Raw genomic sequence first — 18,096 nt, 5'->3', positions numbered from 1 at the left:
GTCCAACTGAGGATTGTTTTCTAACCTTGGATTGCCTGAATAGGCTCACCTGCTGTTTGCACAGTCATAAAATCTCCCCAACCAGCACTGGGATTTCTGACGAGAATATAAATTAAAAACCAGGATAATGGTTTTTTTCTTCTTCCATTAAACAGTTTCCTTGGAAATGGGGATAGTGGCAGAGTCTGCAGGCTCAGAGTTTGTCCAATCACAGGCCTTGTTTGGCAAGGGACGCAGACACCTGATGGAAGGAGATCAGTTAACAAAGGGAGCTGTTTTGATTTGTAACTTTAGTGGGGGAGTTATTCACCTGATCGGCCAAGGTGTCAAGAGGAGGAGCTTCAGCAGCATTAAGGCTTCCATGGGAGGAAGCGTTGCTAAGGTGGTGGGGGGAGGAGTCAGCCTGGACGATGATATCAGCACCATGGTCGGTTCGAGCTTTGGCGGTTTCTCTGAACATTAGTTTGTGGCTCTCAATCTGTAAATAAACAATGTTGGATTAAAAACCAGCAAATCTGTTTAGTCACAGAAATATTAAACAAGCTTACCAGAGATGCACCTGTAGCTGCCCTATTTCCTTTATTTAATGTGGCTTAGATAAAATAATCTGTTTAAACTTACTTTATTAATTTTAAGGAGGAAGGTCAAAGGTCGTTACCATGTTAAGTTAAAGTAGCAAAGATTCAATGTTCATTTGTTGCAGCTGAGTTTGTTTAAAGTGAATGGTGTAAGCATGTGAATGAGTCATCTACAGGTCCATATGTTCTGTCATATGACATTATCAGCATGTCATTAACATATTTGTAGCATGCTTTATGGTGTAATCTGTGGGTCAAAAGCTTTTTCTCAGCATGTACCTTTTTGTTTCCTCCCCCTGGCACATGAGTTACGTTCTCCAGAGACCCAACTTTAGATTGAACATCTTTCAGATCCATCTTCTCTGACTTGATTTCCACCTTCCCTCCACCTGAGGAGCAGAGCAGGAGCAGAGCTGCATTTGTGTGGAGCCACACCACTTCCCTTGCTGTTTTATCTTGAAGGTAAAAATTAAGATTTAAACAGTTTTTCAAAAATAAAAACAGAAGTTACAGATACCATACTTTTAAAACTGTGTTCTGTAAGCTAACTAATGAAAATCGCTTCCCCTCCCCTTGGTCTACCTCTTGAAGGTTATTAAAGCCTCTGCTGTCTTGCTGCTGCTGAGTGCCTAAAGGGTTGGAGCAAACTGCAATCTGGTTTCACTCCATTAAACCAAAAACAAATGAATCAACAAATTGAGCAGACATTGATTTCATGTTGGTGTGCTTCTACTTCATCTAGAATTGTCTTAGCTCCTGTTCTGTAAAGCTTCTCTTTGTTTCTGTATCTATGAACATAATTTTTGGTAAGAGGAGAATCACAGGACCAGGGGCGGCGTTAGGCCCGGCTACTTGGGCTGAAGCCCCGGATGTTTCATTAAAAGCCCCGGATCTTCTTCAGTCCTAAATCCGCCCCTGCACAGGACATAGAATATCTGAGTTGAAATGTGTTGAGAACTGGAGTCAGTTACTTACATGCATCGCTCAATTACATGTTGATTGGGAGGTTCAAATAAAATGTGTTTGTATCAATGCACATGCACAGTTTGATATATTATGATAGTTTAAGCCATCTTGTAAGAGGCCCTTGTGTGAGGCCCACAGTCTCGTTATGATGACTTTCTTTGTGAAACTGTCTCAAAGAACGTTGTAGCCCCTGAACTGTTTGACCATATTTCTTTTGATGCAGATGAATTATTTCCTTCTCTCACCTGGTTTGTGATGAAGGTTGTCTTTGGAGCCACACTTTGATGTCACATTACTGAGATCCAGCTTCTTATTGAGAATCTGAACCTGCAAGTGGACAGGTCCTATAGTGACATAGCTGAATGTGAACTCTCATGTGCAGGTGCATAAACAGGCGGTACCTTGCCCCCTCCAGGTGAATGCTTCAGGTTTTCAGTGGATCCCACCTTAGATTTCACATTGCTGAGGTTGGGCATTGGGTGAGAGGACAGAGGGGGTGTTCGGCCACGAGCTGAGCCAGGAGACCTGGGTGGGGTCCGGACTACAGCCACCTGAAAAACCACACCAGTTAAGTTAGAACCAGCAGTAAGAAAATAAATAAAACAAATGGAATAGCAATCAAGTTCCACTGATTTTATTACTTGAGCATGTGCAGTCAGAAAAGAAGAAATTTAACTTCACAAGGATAGATACCCGCTAAAGAGTTCAAAAAAGGAGTTTGATTGAAGCAAGCTAATTTGTTCTACTTCTTTCATCCCAAGTCAAAATATGTCCAAGTAATTTGCTATCCTCCTGTGTAGTTATCCTTGCAGTGCTCCGCCAGTCATCGCAGGTGCAACTATTAACAAGTGAGTACATGTAGCCTCACACGTACACGTTAACCAGCCCTAGTATCAATATTTATACCCTTATACCCATGAGAATATATACTGTATATATATATATATATATATATATATATATATATATATATATATATATATATATATACACACACACACACACATATATATATATATATATATGGCCAGTTTTATTAGTCCTCCATGACAACCCAGGGTCCAGACCAGGAAGCAGAGTCGTAGTTAACCCACCCCTCTGCAGCTTCTGTACTGTTACCCACCCACTACCCCATAGAGACAGTGTCCTGCCCACGGCCAAAATCACACAGATTAAATATCAGGCTTAATAAAGCAAATCATGGAAATCTCATAAATATTAGAACAAATTCAACTGAGCAGAAAACTAGAAAAATTAAATGTGGGTTGTTGAACATTAGATCCATTTTTTCTAAGACTTTGTTAGTTAATGAGTTGATTTGTGATAATCAGATCTCTTTGCTCTCTCTCACAGAATCCTGGCTGCAGCAAGAGGACTATGTTAGCTTAAACGAGTCGACTCCTTCAAATTATTTAAATCATCACATTGCTCGAAGTACAGGGCGAGGAGGAGGAGTGGCAACCATTTTTCATTCGGACTTATTAATCAGTCCCTTACAGATTAATAGCTACAGTTCGTTTGAACATCTTATTCTTAGTTTTCCTAATCCAGATTGCAAAACTGTAAAGCCACTCTTGTTTGTAGTTTTATATCGTCCACCAGGCCCTTACTCTGAGTTTTTGGATCAGATCTCTGATTTTTTATCTGATTTGGTGCTAAATACTGATAAGGTCATTGTAGTGGGGGATTTTAACATTCATGTGGACATCGAAAATGATTGCCTCAATGTAGCCTTTAGTAATATCTTAGACTCAATTGGTTTTACTCAAAGAATACATAGCTCCACCCACTCCTGCCATCATACATTAGACCTTGTTCTGACTTATGGCATTGAGTGTGAGGAAATAACGATCTTTCCACATAATCCAGTCCTCTCGGACCACTTTCTGATAACCTTTGAGTTTTTTATAACTGATTTCTCGAGACATGAAAGTAAATTTCATTATAGTCGGACTCTATCTGACAACGCTGTTGCATCTTTTAAATCAACTGTTCCATCTTTACTGTCCTCAGCATCTCAGAGGCATGTAGCAGAGGGCAATATTTTCAGTTCTAGCCCCTCACAAATTGATGCCTTAGTTCATCATGTTACTTCCTCTTTACGAGTGGCATTAGATGATGTTGCCCCTTTAAAAAAGAAGGTAATTAGGGACAGGAATTTGGCTCCCTGGTTTAATTCTCATTTATGAGCTTTAAAACAAAACTCTAGGAAATTGGAGAGAACATGGCGCTCTACGCACCATGAGGAGGCCTACCTGTCCTGGAAAAATAGTCTTGTGCTTTATAAAAATAAGCTTCAACAAACTAGAACTGCTTATTTTTCAGCATTAATTGAGGAGAATAAGCATAATCCTAAATTTCTTTTCAGTACAGTTGCTAAACTTACACAGAATCATAGCTCTGAGCCATCTATTCCCTTAGCCCTCAGCAGCAATGACTTCATGGGATTTTTTACAAGTAAAATTAATTCTATTAGAAACAAAATCTTTAGCATCCTCCCTAATGCGATTTCTTCTTCCTCAGTAAGTGAGGCAGCTTCAGAGGTGACTCTAGAACCTCATCTGTGCTTGAACCGTTTTGATCCAGTTGAGCTTTCAGAGTTATCAAAAATATTAGCTTCATCTAAACCTTCAACTTGCATTTTGGATCCAATCCCAACCAAATTATTTAAAGATGCATTTCCTTTGGTTACTGCCCCCATTCTAGATATAATCAATCTATCCTTAGTAAATGGGTATGTACCACAAGATTTTAAGGTTGCTGTAATCAAACCTTCACTTAAGAAGCCTTCTCTGGATCCAGATGACCCAATGAATTATAGACCAATATCTAACCTTCCATTTTTATCCAAAGTCCTGGAGAAAATAGTGGCCATCCAAGTATGTCAGCATTTGAACACTAGTGCTCTGTTTGAGGAATTTCAGTCTGGTTTTAGAGAGTATCACAGCACTGAAACCGCATTAGTGAGAGTTACAAATGATATTCTTATGGCCTCAGATAAGAATCTTGTGTCTGTTCTAGTCTTGTTAGATCTCAGTGCTGCCTTTGACACAGTTGATCACAATGTTCTTTTAGAAAGACTTGAACATGTTGTAGGGATCAAAGGAACAGCATTAGGCTGGTTTAAATCCTACCTGTCTGACAGATTTCATTTTGTAAATGTACATGACAAATCTTCTTCATACTCCAGGGTTACTTGCGGAGTACCACAGGGTTCAGTGCTTGGGCCAATTCTTTTTACTATATATATGCTCCCAATTGGTAAAATAATTAGACAGCATGGGATAAACTTCCACTGTTATGCTGACGATACTCAGTTATATTTATCCATTAACCCTGATGAACCTAATCGGTTGGGTAGATTACGGGCTTGTCTTGAGGACATAAAAAATTGGATGACTCTTAACTTCTTGCTTTTAAATCAAGACAAGACGGAAGTTCTCATCTTTGGACCAGAAATCCAGAAAAGGAAATTGCTTAGCCAATCGCCTGACCTTAATGGCATTACATTAATCTCCGAGAACAAAGCAAGGAACCTTGGTGTTATCTTTGACCAGGACATGTCATTCAAATCCCAGGTTTCACAAGTTTGTCGGATTTCCTTTTTCCACCTTCGGAATATTGCTAAGATTAGAAGCATACTTTCCAGGAGTGATGCTGAAAAACTAGTTCATGCATTTATTACATCAAGACTGGATTACTGTAATTCATTACTCTCAGGAAGTCCACAGAATGTAGTTAAAAGTCTTCAGCTTGTCCAAAATGCTGCAGCTAGAGTTCTGATGAGAATTAAAAAGAGAGATCATATCTCTCCTGTCTTAGCTTCCCTACATTGGCTACCTGTTAAATTTAGAATAGATTTTAAGATCCTTCTTCTCACATATAAAGCTCTTAATAATCAAGGTCCATCATACATCAGTAATCTGATTATTCCGTATGTTCCTAACCGAGCACTTCGCTCTCAGACTGCAGGTCTACTGGTGGTTCCAAGAATATCTAAACTTAGGATGGGAGGCAGATCTTTTAGTTATCAGGCTCCTCTCCTGTGGAACCAGCTCCCAGCTTTAGTCCGTGAGGCAGACACTTTGTCTACTTTTAAGAATAGGCTTAAAACATTTTTATTTGATAGGGCTTATAGTTAAAATCTGATGTTAGCCTAAATCTGGACAAGTGGGGGATTACAGGGAGGTGGAGTGTACAGTCGGTAAAGACGGCTCTCCCTTGCCCTGCCTCCAACATGCCTACATCTAAATAGGATAGGTTATCCAGAGTTAACTCTGTAGTTATGCTGCTATAGGCTTAGACTGCTGGAGGACACACTGACCACTTTTCACACTCTACTGCTTTCTTCTACAGTCTGCTCTTTAACTGTACTATTTTGTGCAATTTCAGCTGTTAACTTTATTTTCTCTGTAAGTGTTTTTCTCCCCAGAAGAAGCTACAATGACGTTCTGCTGAGCTGTGGTGGCCTCATGGAGGGGGCCATCGACTAGCACACTGCTGCTAACCACTAATACATTCTCTCTCTCCTGATAATAACTTTTTGTTTTCATTGACTTTTGATGTGCTAATACTAGTTTATCCGTTTAATTACAGATCCACTAGGATAAATACAATAAAGTTTATCTTTCACCAAATACAATATTTACTAAGACATCGCAATATAACTATAGACACATTACTTGTGTGTGTGTGTGTGTGTGTGTGTGTGTGTGTGTGTGTGTGTGTGTGTGTCTGCTCTGTCTTCTCGATCCACATTATTTCTGATTGGCTTAATGAACTGTGAATTAGAATGTTTATTATGTGAAGTGCCTTGAGACGACTCTTGTCGTGATTTGGCGCTATATAAATAAACTTGAATTGAATTGAATATATATATATATATATATATATATATATATATATATATATATATATATATATATATATATATATATATGTAATGGCCTGCATTTGATATTGTGCCTTCTAGAGTCCTGGAACCCCCCAAGGCACTTTACAACACAATCAGTCATTCACCCATTCACACACGCTGGTGGGGATGAGCTACGATGTAGCCACAGCTGCCCTGGGGCGTACTGACAGAGGTGATGCTGCCATACACAGGCGCCACCGGTCCCTCTGACCACCACCAGCAGGCAAGGTGGGTTAAGTGTCTTGCCCAAGGACACAATGACAGCGACAGAATGAGCGGGGCTTGAACCTGCATATATGTGTATCCTGTGTATGTATATATAGTGGGGCAAAAAAGTATTTAGTCAGCCACCGATTGTGCAAGTTCTCCCACTTAAAATGATGACAGAGGTCAGTAATTTACATCATAGGTACACTTCAACTGTGAGAGACAGAATGTGAAAAAAAATCCATGAATTCACATGGCAGGATTTTTAAAGAATTTATTTGTAAATCAGGGTGGAAAATAAGTATTTGGTCAATAACAAGAATTCAACTCAATACTGTGTAACATAACCTTTGTTGGCAATAACAGAGGTCAAACGATTACTATAGGTCTTTACCAGGTTTGCACACACACAGTAGCTGGTATTTTGGCCCATTCCTCCATGCAGATCTTCTCGAGAGCAGTGATGTTTTGGGGCTGTCGCCGAGCAACACGGACTTTCAACTCCCTCCACAGATTTTCTATGGGGTTGAGGTCTGGAGACTGGCTAGGCCACTCCAGGACTTTCAAATGCTTCTTACGGAGCCACTCCTTTGTTGCCCGGGTGGTGTGTTTGGGATCATTGTCGTGTTGGAAGACCCAGCCACGTTTCATCTTCAAAGCTCTCACTGATGGAAGGAGGTTTTGGCTCAGAATCTCACGATACATGGCCCCATTCATTCTGTCCTGAACACGGATCAGTCGTCCTGTCCCCTTAGCAGAAAAACAGCCCCAAAGCATGATGTTCCCACCCCCATGCTTCACAGTAGGTATGGTGTTCTTGGTGTTCTTCCTCCAAACACGACGAGTTGAGTTTATACCAAAAAGTTCTACTTTGGTTTCATCTGACCACATGACATTCTCCCAAGCCTCTGCTGTATCATCCATGTGCTCTCTGGCAAACTTCAGACGGGCCTGGACATGCACTGGCTTCAGCAGCGGAACACGTCTGGCACTGCAGGATTTGATTCCCTGCCGTTGTAGTGTGTTACTGATGGTGACCTTTGTTACTGTGGTCCCAGCTCTCTGCAGGTCATTCACCAGGTCCCCCCATGTGGTTCTGGGATTCTTGCTTAACGTTCTCATGATCATTTTGACCCCACGGGATGAGATCTTGAGTGGAGCCCCAGATCGAGGGAGATTATCAGTGGTCTTGTATGTCTTCCATTTTCTGATAATTGCTCCCACAGTTGATTTTTTCACACCAAGCTGCTTGCCTATTGTAGCGTCACTCTTCCCAGTCTGGTGCAGGTCTACAATTCTTTTCCTGGTGTCCTTTGAAAGCTCTTTGGTCTTGGCCATAGTGGAGTTTGGAGTCTGACTGTTTGAGGCTGTGGACAGGTGTCTTTTATACAGATAATGAGTTCAAACAGGTGCCATTAATGCAGGTAACGAGTGGAGGACAGAAAAGCTTCTTAAAGAAGACGTTACAGGTCTGTGAGAGCCAGAGATTTTCCTTGTTTGAAGTGACCAAATACTTATTTTCCACCCTTATTTACAAATAAATTCTTTAAAAATCCTGCCATGTGAATTCATGGATTCTTTTTCACATTCTGTCTCTCACAGTTGAAGTGTACCTATGATGTAAATTACTGACCTCTGTCATCATTTTAAGTGGGAGAACTTGCACAATCGGTGGTTGACTAAATACTTTTTTACCCCACTGTATATATATATATATATATATATATATATATATATATATATATATATATATATATATATATGTACATACGTGTGTGTGTGTGTGTGGCCATGACCACCCCTAGCATTAATAAATCATTAATGTTCACTAAAACCTTATATTCATCTCATTTATTCAAAGCAAGAATGTAAAACACAATAATCTAATCTCCTGAGACAACTCTTTGCTTTACTTCCTCTGGTCCATGTTGAGTGTGGTACACACCACGTCACCAAACAACACAGTGACTACCTGGATCCCTATATACAGGTCCACTGACTGAATACACGGTTATAGACACCTGTGATGCTAATTAGTGGGCACACCTAGAATTAACACGTCCCTGTGGTCACACTATTTTCAGGCTTTTCTAGGGGTACCATCCTTTTTGTCCATGCCTGTTCCATTAGGTTTATTTATTTATTTATTTTTTATAATTCCATTGAAGCTTGGTTGAAAAGCAATGTCTGACTTTCTTTGGTTACATTTCATAGAATTTTTTTTATCATTACTTTTCTCAGATTCAAGGTATGTCTGTGACCATTGTGGGCTTTTCTTTTTTTGACAGAAGAGAACCAATAATTGTGTCCATTTTTGTTTAATTAGAACACCATCCTGGTCATCTTTCTTCAAAATAGGACCACTACCCCAGTCTGCCACTAGTCACTGCCCTCAATGTCTACACAAAATGCTAATGAGGTATCAGCCAAGACAGTCCAACGATATCCATAGCTTTTGACACGAAAGATGAATGTTGCCTCTCCAAGATGAGGCTCTGCTGCCACCTTCATGTTCGACTGCCTCAGCAACATCTGCCCCAGACATTGGCCAGTCCATCCTCTAGTCTCCCAGCTCTGTTTCTACACTGGAATGTGTTGGTAGGATTGATGAGCTCCTCAAAGAATTCTCACTGCCTGACAATGTCGCCAGTAGAAGTCAGAAGTTCCCCATTCCTAGTGTGATCTTCCTCCTCTGAATTGCAGTGTGACAAAAACTTGAAGTCTACTAAATCAACTGATCCGGACTAGAGCTATGCATGAGATTATCTCCCTCCCACAAAAGTTCTGACCATTACCGCCCAGCAGTTTCTTTCACTTCCACCTGATGTTCCTCAGAGTCAGAAGATATGCTCAGCTCCACCTCTGGAGTGAATGTTGATTTCTGAACTCAGACAAACATTGAACCTGACTCTAAAGATTCAGACAAGGAAACAAATGAAACCAGTCAACATACAATGAAATAAAGAATGGTACTGTCAGAACAAAAGCCATGTGAGATGAAAATTACATTTTTACACTCGGATAACACATTCATTATGTTTTTAAAATCATGGCATTGTTCTGGGACCATAAATCCAAGCCATTAACCAAACTCTTGAGGCAGACTGAGGAGAGGAGAGGATGGGTAGATGTTCTGACCTTCCGCACATCTCTGTTGGGAGTTGATGATCTGCTGGCAGGTGAACGACTTCCTGGACTGTTGACGCTGTCGACAGACTCTGACAGACAGATGGACATATATTAACAGGTGAGTCTGTTGGAACAGCTTCATAAGGTTTTACTGGTTTTATTGTTGTTGAATACCTGTGCTCTTGGCTGAGATCATCTTTGCAGCTCTGCTGCCTCCTGCTGTTCCAGAGCCCTGAAATTGATAACCAAATGAAACCCAACTTTAAGCTGTTGTTCTCCAGGCTAAGGACCAAAAATAGAACCAGAGCGTCTGACTCCATTGCCAGTTCTACAACCTGTCTCAGTTGAACTCTGCTTGTAATTCACCTGGTGTAGCACAACGCAGAAAAAACACATCCAAGCTTTACCTTCACAGCTGCATCAGTTGGCTCTTTTCCAGCTGCTTTACCTGGAAGGGAGGAGATGGAGGAGTGGGGAAATGACAGGGGGAGATAAGAGACAGGAGAAAGAGACATCATCATCACCAATATTATATCAAGCTATCTGTGGAAGGAGGAGGAGGTGGAGCAGGGGGAGGGAAGAGTGAGTGAGAGATGGGTGAGCACGGGTGAGATGGGGAACAGGGATTTGAAAAGCGGGACAGGAAAAGGATGGGGGTAGCTGGACTGAGAGCATTAGAGGGAGGAGCCAGGAGGAGGTGACATCACTCCCAATAATTGAAGAAAACTACTGTTAGATCTGGTCAGGTGTCGGTTGCCATGACAACCAAGAAGTCAAATAGAAGTGACTAGTCAGTCACATTAAGCAAGAGAGACAAAAATCAAAAACATGGCACTTGGGAGAGGAGCAGCAAGACAAAAAATAGCTAGAGAGCAATGTGCACCTGGTTTTCTGAGTGGAAAGAAGGAGGTGTTTGTTTTTCGTCTCTTAGTAGCTCCTGCAGGAGGTGCTCTTTTTCTAGAGGGAGATGCATTGTCAGAAAAGAAACATGGAGTGCATTTCTTTTGTCAGCAGGAACCTCCAAGCTGAACATAGAGGGACAGGAGTTCTTAGGTTCGGGGTGCAGGGCCTCACATTTCCAGATCCTCCTCCTTGCAAAGCTCTCCTCTTCTCCTGTTCCTCAAACTGCTCCTCTTCCCTAATTACATCCTCCTCCTCCTTCACTGTTCACTGCCTCCTGATCCTGCTTGGAAGGAGGTGTGGAGGAGGAACAGGGCTGTTTCTTGCCCCAACCCATCAGAACTTCAAGTTCGGGATCAAAAACGATCCAGACTGAAATCTTGGATCTGAATCTGAGCCAAGGTCAGACGGAGCTAAAATATCAAATGTTGTCCTGTTCATGACTGATTAACCGATGATACGGATGAATGACAGGCAAACACAAACCTCCCATCATCCTTTGCTCCTCCTGGGCAGGGCCATCTTTGATGGGAATCGAATCTCCATCCATCATCACTCCTGCAAGAAACGATAGAGGTGGAAACATTAAACAGGAAAAGGACAGGAGATGGGGGGGGGGGGGGGGGGGGACACATTTTAGGGTCCTTTGTGACTCTTTACTGCATTTTTGTTATAATTAGACACAGGTGAGAAAGTCTGTTCACAAAAATAAACTTTTTTGAACCTGAAGTGTATCACAGAGCAGAACCTCACAACATTTATCTCAAGAGTTAATAAGAAAACGGCCTTTTCACCAAAAACCACAATGTCCATCACTATAAAGAACCAGTGGAGCCTAAAACACTTCTACAACAAAAGCATCTGAAAAACCACCCCAATGTGTACAAGTGTCTTTCTCTTTACTTTGAGCAGATCCTCTTTTGCTCATAAAACCAGAGGACTGTTCTGTTCATGGGCCTGAATATTAGGGTCCTTTCCAAAAACAAAACCTCAACCAACTTCCTGTTTCACTGGTTTCTGTTGCTTTCATTCGATTTAGGTTATTTACAGGTGAAACTCGAAAAATTAGAACGTGGTGCAAAAGTCCTTTTGTGTCAGTAATTCAACTTATAATGTGAAACTAACACATGTGACAGACTCATTACATGCAAAGCCAGATATTTAAAATCTTTATTTGTGATAACTGTGATGATTATGGCTTCCTGCTGATGAAAACCCCGCATTCAAAATCTCAATCAGAATATTGTGAAAAGGTTCATTATTCTAGCCTCAAAGTGACACACTCTAATCAACTGATGAATCCAGAGCACCTCCGAAGGGCTTTTGAGCCTTTAGATGGTCTCTCAGTCTGAGTTGGATTACTGATATAAATGCACTTTTGCACCAGATTCTCATTTTTTCTTAATTTCACATTCAGCATTTGCAAAACTCTTTATATTGTTGGCTTGTTGCAGTACAGGGGTAGGAGAAGCTCAGGAGGTAGAGCGGGTTGACCGGTAATCTGAAGGTTGTAGGTTTGATCCTGGCTACCACCAGAGAATGCTGCTGTTGTGTCCTTGGGCAAGACACTTAACCCAACTTGCCTGCTGGAGGTGGTCGGAGGGATTGGTGGCGCCAGCGTTTGACAGCCTCATCAACATCTGTGCACCCCAGGGCAGCTGTGGCTACATTGTACCTCATCATCAGCGTGTGAATGTGTGTGTGAATGGGTGTGTGAATGGGCGTGTGAATGTGTGTGTGAATGGGTGGATGACTGATTGTGTTGTGAAGTGCCTTGGGGGGGTTGTAGAACCCTAGAAGGTGCTATACAAATACAGGGCCAGTTACCATTTACAGAAAGCAAAAGGTCAAATTTAAATAAGGAACAAATTCAACTTAACAGTTTCCAATGAATTGACATAAGCTGTAACAAAACCAAATTTACCACGTAAATTGTTCAAATGTGTCCAATAAAAGGAAACCAACAACCTGCATTCAGGGATGTTCATCAGTCCTGAGCAACAGAAGGTGATGGGCCAGAGAAATGGAAACGCCCCTTGCAGGAATTATATGTTTCATGTGATTTTTGTTGGTTGCTTGTACTGAAGGTGAGTTTATAATGGATAATGGTTTGTAATGGTGATTGCTGAATGTTATTTTAGTTTAATGTGATTAATATTGGTTCATATTATTGATTTATTGTGGCATTTGGAGGTCATATTGTTGGCTTATTGTTGGTTTATTGTGACTTTTGTTTAAAATAGTGATTGGTGTTGATTAAATTTATTTAAATAGTTTAAACCATTTCCTGGAAAATGTCCACTTTGTGTTTTTAACTTTCAAAATCATTGTGTTGTCTGTATTATGCTCTTTAAGAGTACTTATCTCTAAGATGCCTGAACCTGTGCAGTCACCGTACAGACAGATAACTCCAACATCCAGAAAGACCTTAAACCGTTCTAAACAAAAAGCCTCACGTGGAACCGTAAACTTGTGGAGTCCGTGTAAACTCCAGAGACAGTGTTGTTCAAAATGGAAACACACAGACTGGACCGAACCACCCCAGACTGAATGAACAAAACCACACACTCCTAGCATGCAGCTTGGAGGAGGAGGAGAAGGAGCAGAGGGGGCCTCAACAGGCATGCTCACAAACCATCACCATGATGATGCAGCAACAAGAATAAAGTCTGTTTCTATTTAGTGCTACTGTGTCCTCTTGCCCGCCGCACCTCCTCCTCCACCATCCCCTCCTCCTCTTCCCTCTCTGCTGCCTGCAGGCCGGCCGGCTTCATGCGGAGCAGAAAACCACGGCTGGAGGGGCAGCTGCAGTGGAAAGTCTCTCTTTCTGCAGCCTCTGGGTCTCCTGGATAGGATGGAGCTGCTGCAGAGGAGAAGAAAGGAGGAGGTGTAGGGGGAGGAAGAGAAATAGTCTTACCTCCTTCTGCTGCTCCTGCTGCTGCGGTCTGTCTGCTGCTCCACCCTACTGCCGCTCTGAGAGGGAGGGGCTTGTTTCCATGGTAACCAGCAGAATCAGCATCTCTCTCTCTCGTTTTCTCCCTGTTTCTTCTCAGCTCAATCTCCACCGTGTAACAAGTGAATGTTCGAACACCCTGGAAAGGAAGTGACGTCTTCTGGGAGACTTCCTGTTCTCCTGATGTGTCTCCATCATACCTCAGGATCTGGTGGCGACAGGCTTAGGTTGCCTCTGTGGTAACCTTTGAAATTCCTCAGGGCTCTGGACCATGACAACTGAAGAAAACCTTGTGCAGGTTCCTCCCTAGTTTGTTCACCAGATCAGGTGGAGTAGAGTACCTTCATGGGTGAACTGTTTCACTTAAAACACGTCAAGCAAAACTATTGATATATTTGAAAGTGGATCTAAAGTGGCAGTGGAATTAACTGAAAGACTACAGTCATGTTGTCCTCCAATGGCTCCTCCTCTGAGCTGCAGTTGGCTGATTATGATGAATGAGTGTTTCCTGTGTGTTCTGCACAGTAGGAACAAAAGCAGTTCGAAGGGTCGAAGACACACCAGCTTTCAGGTAGAGCAATGCCACGTTCTTTAAGTCAAGGACTTAATGTGTCGGTATGTGACACCGATGTCACCTGATCCATCACACTGATTTCTGACTGGTCATTTGTTCACCTGTGTTTCACACTTAGCAGCTCAATACTTTCTGTTTGTTTAAACTTTTAGTTTTTTTTTATTTCAAAATCTAAATTAAATTATGATTATTTTATACGGTTTATTTATGTGGTGCAATCTTCAAACAGCATAGGTTAAGCTCCACCTCTCAGGGTTAGGGGGTGAGATAACCCTCAGTCTCAGATCAGCCATGACCCTGAGTGCCCCGTATGGGGTGATCAGTGATGCTTTGTCAGAGCTTAGTCACAACAAAACAACAAATAAATGAAATAACAATACATTTTCACGAGCGCAGCCACAGCTGCAGCTCGCTGCTCCCCACGGGGAACAAATGCAGAGATGAAGTGTGTGATGATGACTATGGGGCTTTAACTTTTAATGCAAATGAAGAAAATTAAAAATGCCCTTGTTTTATTTGTAAACACAGATTTAAAAAGATCATTTGATCATAGTTCCTTTAACATTTTATTTGATTTGGACAGTTAGAGGAACACATTTGATCATATTTATATAATTTTTTTGCATTCAGATAAGCTATTGAATTTAAGTGAAGTCATGCAGATCCCAGTCTAGCCTCCAGAGGTCACTCTGTTCTTACAAACATCTGATTCAAGAGTTCAGATCTGAAGAACAGGTCAGGATTAATTCTGTTGGGCCTGTTAGGGGGTAGGTATATACGAATACAACCATTTTGGTGGTTTATGGTTAAATTTTAGCAAATAAAAAGAGTGATTCATGTTTGCTTTCTGATTAATTATTATTATCATTATTACTATTATTATTATGAATGAGGTTTGATGATGTTTTTCAGCAGATACCCATTCACTGACCTCAGACCAGAAGGCTGGCCACTTGTTGCTGGTGGGTGGAGAGAATTTTAATTACTGGTCAATTTTGTGTCACTAAATAAGGTCCTGAATAAATTGTTTACTGAAATGACTATAAAAGTTTAGCACCCCACCACCCTAATTGTTTAAGGTTTGTTTTCATATGTTACCCTATGTGTCCTATCTTGTGATTAGTTCTGGTGATTGATTTGTGTGATCAAATATTTTTGGACTCACCTAGTCTCTTCAATCCAAGTTCTAGCTCTTTGGCCTGTTAGGTTTATTGTTCTACAAAGTAGCTGGTGATGGAGTTGGGTTTGTGTCACTTGAGCTGAAACACAATAGTTCTGTGGACCAGGCTTTAGGTTCATTGGTCCAGAAGTGGTTTTGGACCAGCTTCCAAATTCTGGAGCAACGGGGTCTGGGTTTTAGTGAGACACTCTCTGTCTGACTCAAGAAACACACAGTTTGTCCTGAAGACAGATTTATTTCTGACACATCAGCGTGTACAGAAGGATCTCCCTCGGCTTGCTGCAGCCCATGTCTCTTGAGCACAAATCAAATGCTCCTCTTAAGTATCAACATAGGATTTTCAGTGTGATGTTTGCAACCTCACACACACACGCACACACACACACACAGTGACCCAGTCACAGCCATAAATTCAGGATGATGAGGAGCGGGAGTGGTTAGAGATTGATTCTGAGCAGTTCCCTCCACACACCCAAACCAAACCACTGGTTACTATGGTTACTGGGTACTCTCCTCTCTCTGTCAAGTCCAATCAGAATCAGACCTGCTCAGTTTAAAACTTTAGAACCTGTTGAGTGATTTAGCAAATTTCCTTCTAAATCCTCATAATTCATTTTAAACAGTGTGAAAATGTTTAATCTGACTAAATCCAAGAGAAGCTGAAGCTATGTGTTGAGATGGAAAGGCCCTGGTTACCATAGTTACCCTCAGGTTTGGGCTGACATGTTTAAACCTGGAGGAGAAATAGAAGCCACAGCAAAGATGAAAACAAACCTCAGGACAACGGACCCTCTGAACATGTAAACAAGTTCTGAACTTGTGCCATGATTACATTTGCTTCCTGCAGAATCTAAACAAGATTTTAGCCCAGATATTAAAAAAGATTACCTTTAAAAAAATAAATGTTAGGTTCCAGTCACTGTTTAACACCTGGAAACATCAGTTTCTGTTGGGCTGAAAGTTAAGTCTTAACAGGCTCTCATCGCAGCTCTGGTTACCCAAAATGCATCTTAGGATGAATCCACAGTAAGTTCAGATCAATCAACATGATCCCTCATTCCAAGGTCCCTCTTGTTCCTCAGTCTAAAGACCAGCATTTAAACCTGTTTCTTCCCCGGGGTCAGAGGTTAGGTTTTGCCAATGGCAATAAGGTAGAGTTAAAGGTTGGGAAAGTAAAACACTGCAGTTTATCATTTATCTTAATACCTTGGTTAAAATCGGACTAATTAATCTCAAACACATTTCAGTAGGCTGTAACTCTTTTCTAATTTGGGAACTGTTCCCAGAGCATTTATTCAAAACCAGAATATATCTATGAAATCCTTGAGTGACAGAAAACTAAATTACATTTGGAGCATGCCCCTGCTAGTAGGGTGGAGGAGAAGGCTGGTGATTAATACAATAAATACATAAATAAAAAAAATACATTATTCCCTGGGATCTGCTTTAGCCACTCCTCCAGCTTGGGGGATATTGCCCCGAGTTTCCCGATGGCCACGGGCACCACCGATGTCTGCCAGCATCTTACACACTGCAGTTATGTGGTGGACTGTCTCAGGGGCCTCTTTGCATGGCCTATACCTTGGGTCTTGGTTTGCTGTGGTAGATCTTGGCCTCTGTTGCTCTGGTGTTCAGGGCCTGTTCCTGTGAGCAGCCATGATGAGAGCCTCTGTGCCGTCCTTCAGACCAGCTCTTTCCAGTCATTGGTAAGATTTCTTGATATCAGACACTTCAGAAATCTGTCAGTGGTACATCCCATGTAGGGGTTTGCCCTCCCATGATAGTGTTACTAGTGTCTCCTCTTCTGTTTGCCATTGTCTGAGACATTCACAGAGCACGTTATATGATGGGGCCTGGACAGTGGCTCTCACACTCACTCGGAAATCGGACACGGAAATGGAGCGAAGCTCCCGAGATCTTCAGAATAAAGAAACGTACGGCCTTCCGGTTGCTTTACTTTTAAAAAATGTTACCAACTGTGCGGCCCCGTGAGAAGTTAACACCTGGCTAGCGGTCTCCTTTGTTTTTCAGGTCCGTATTGGCGATTATAAAACGGAAAGAACATAAAACACAAACCTTTTGGAGCCATGTTGTAACTTTATCCTGCTTGTTGTTATGTTTACTGACGAAGTCACTTGTGTGACTTCGTGCTCTGTCAGTGACAGCTGCTCCCCTGCTGCTTCGTGGGAAGGGCCAAGCAGCAGCATACGCGAGCTAGACGTGCTGCTGACGGCTCCGGTGGAAAGAAGTGGTAAGGCTTGTCACCAGCATTCAGACATTAATTCTGTTTGCTTCACAGCCAGACAGGACACGGAAGAAATAAATAATAAAAAAAGAGCTCTCCTTAAAAGGAAGCACGTCATGGTTTTGAACGAGGAGGGACAGTCGCCACTGTAAGCTTAGCTAATTACCTATTGCTTTGTTAGGTTGTAATGCCATGTTGAAAGTGCTTTTATAAATAAAATGGTATGGTAATGGTATGGTATCGTTAGCTGCTAACGTCAACATTAGTAGCAACAGCAGTAGTGATGGCAATTTCATTATCATTATCACACGTATGTCACAAATCTGCTCTGATGTTACAAACTCTAATGATTTATTGTATCCAGCGACGTTACAGTTATTAAAGCACTCTTCTTCAGTGGGTAAGTTTGTTACCAAGCCAACAACATACACACCTCGGCAAGCAAAGGC

General features: G+C 41.6%; 2 protein-coding genes across 2 annotated transcripts; one reads left to right on the top strand and one right to left on the bottom strand.

Annotated features, from left to right (window-relative positions):
• Positions 1 to 8: 8 nt before the first annotated feature.
• Positions 9 to 17,106, bottom strand: maptb (microtubule-associated protein tau b). Its single transcript, XM_070552666.1, has 13 exons — positions 16,984 to 17,106; positions 16,829 to 16,915; positions 14,172 to 14,237; positions 13,613 to 13,856; positions 11,182 to 11,253; positions 10,203 to 10,243; positions 9,970 to 10,027; positions 9,805 to 9,884; positions 1,946 to 2,095; positions 1,790 to 1,871; positions 858 to 967; positions 311 to 478; positions 9 to 241 (listed from the first exon to the last, which is right to left on the bottom strand). The coding sequence occupies exons 1-13, from the start codon at positions 17,104 to 17,106 to the stop codon at positions 209 to 211; spliced, it is 1,314 nt and encodes a 437-aa protein (XP_070408767.1). The 3' UTR covers positions 9 to 208.
• LOC139070287 (uncharacterized) lies at positions 2,633 to 3,815 on the top strand (the record flags this gene model as incomplete). Its single annotated transcript, XM_070552139.1, has 1 exon — positions 2,633 to 3,815. A coding segment is annotated over one exon (1,101 nt), but the record flags the coding sequence as incomplete, so codon positions are not given.
• Positions 17,107 to 18,096: the final 990 nt, after the last annotated feature.

The sequence above is a fragment of the Nothobranchius furzeri genome, chromosome 6 (assembly GCF_043380555.1).
Source record: "Nothobranchius furzeri strain GRZ-AD chromosome 6, NfurGRZ-RIMD1, whole genome shotgun sequence".
Classification (NCBI taxonomy): domain Eukaryota; kingdom Metazoa; phylum Chordata; class Actinopteri; order Cyprinodontiformes; family Nothobranchiidae; genus Nothobranchius; species Nothobranchius furzeri.
The sequence above is the reverse complement of the archived record's forward strand: the minus strand, read 5'-3'. Positions and strand labels throughout refer to the sequence as shown.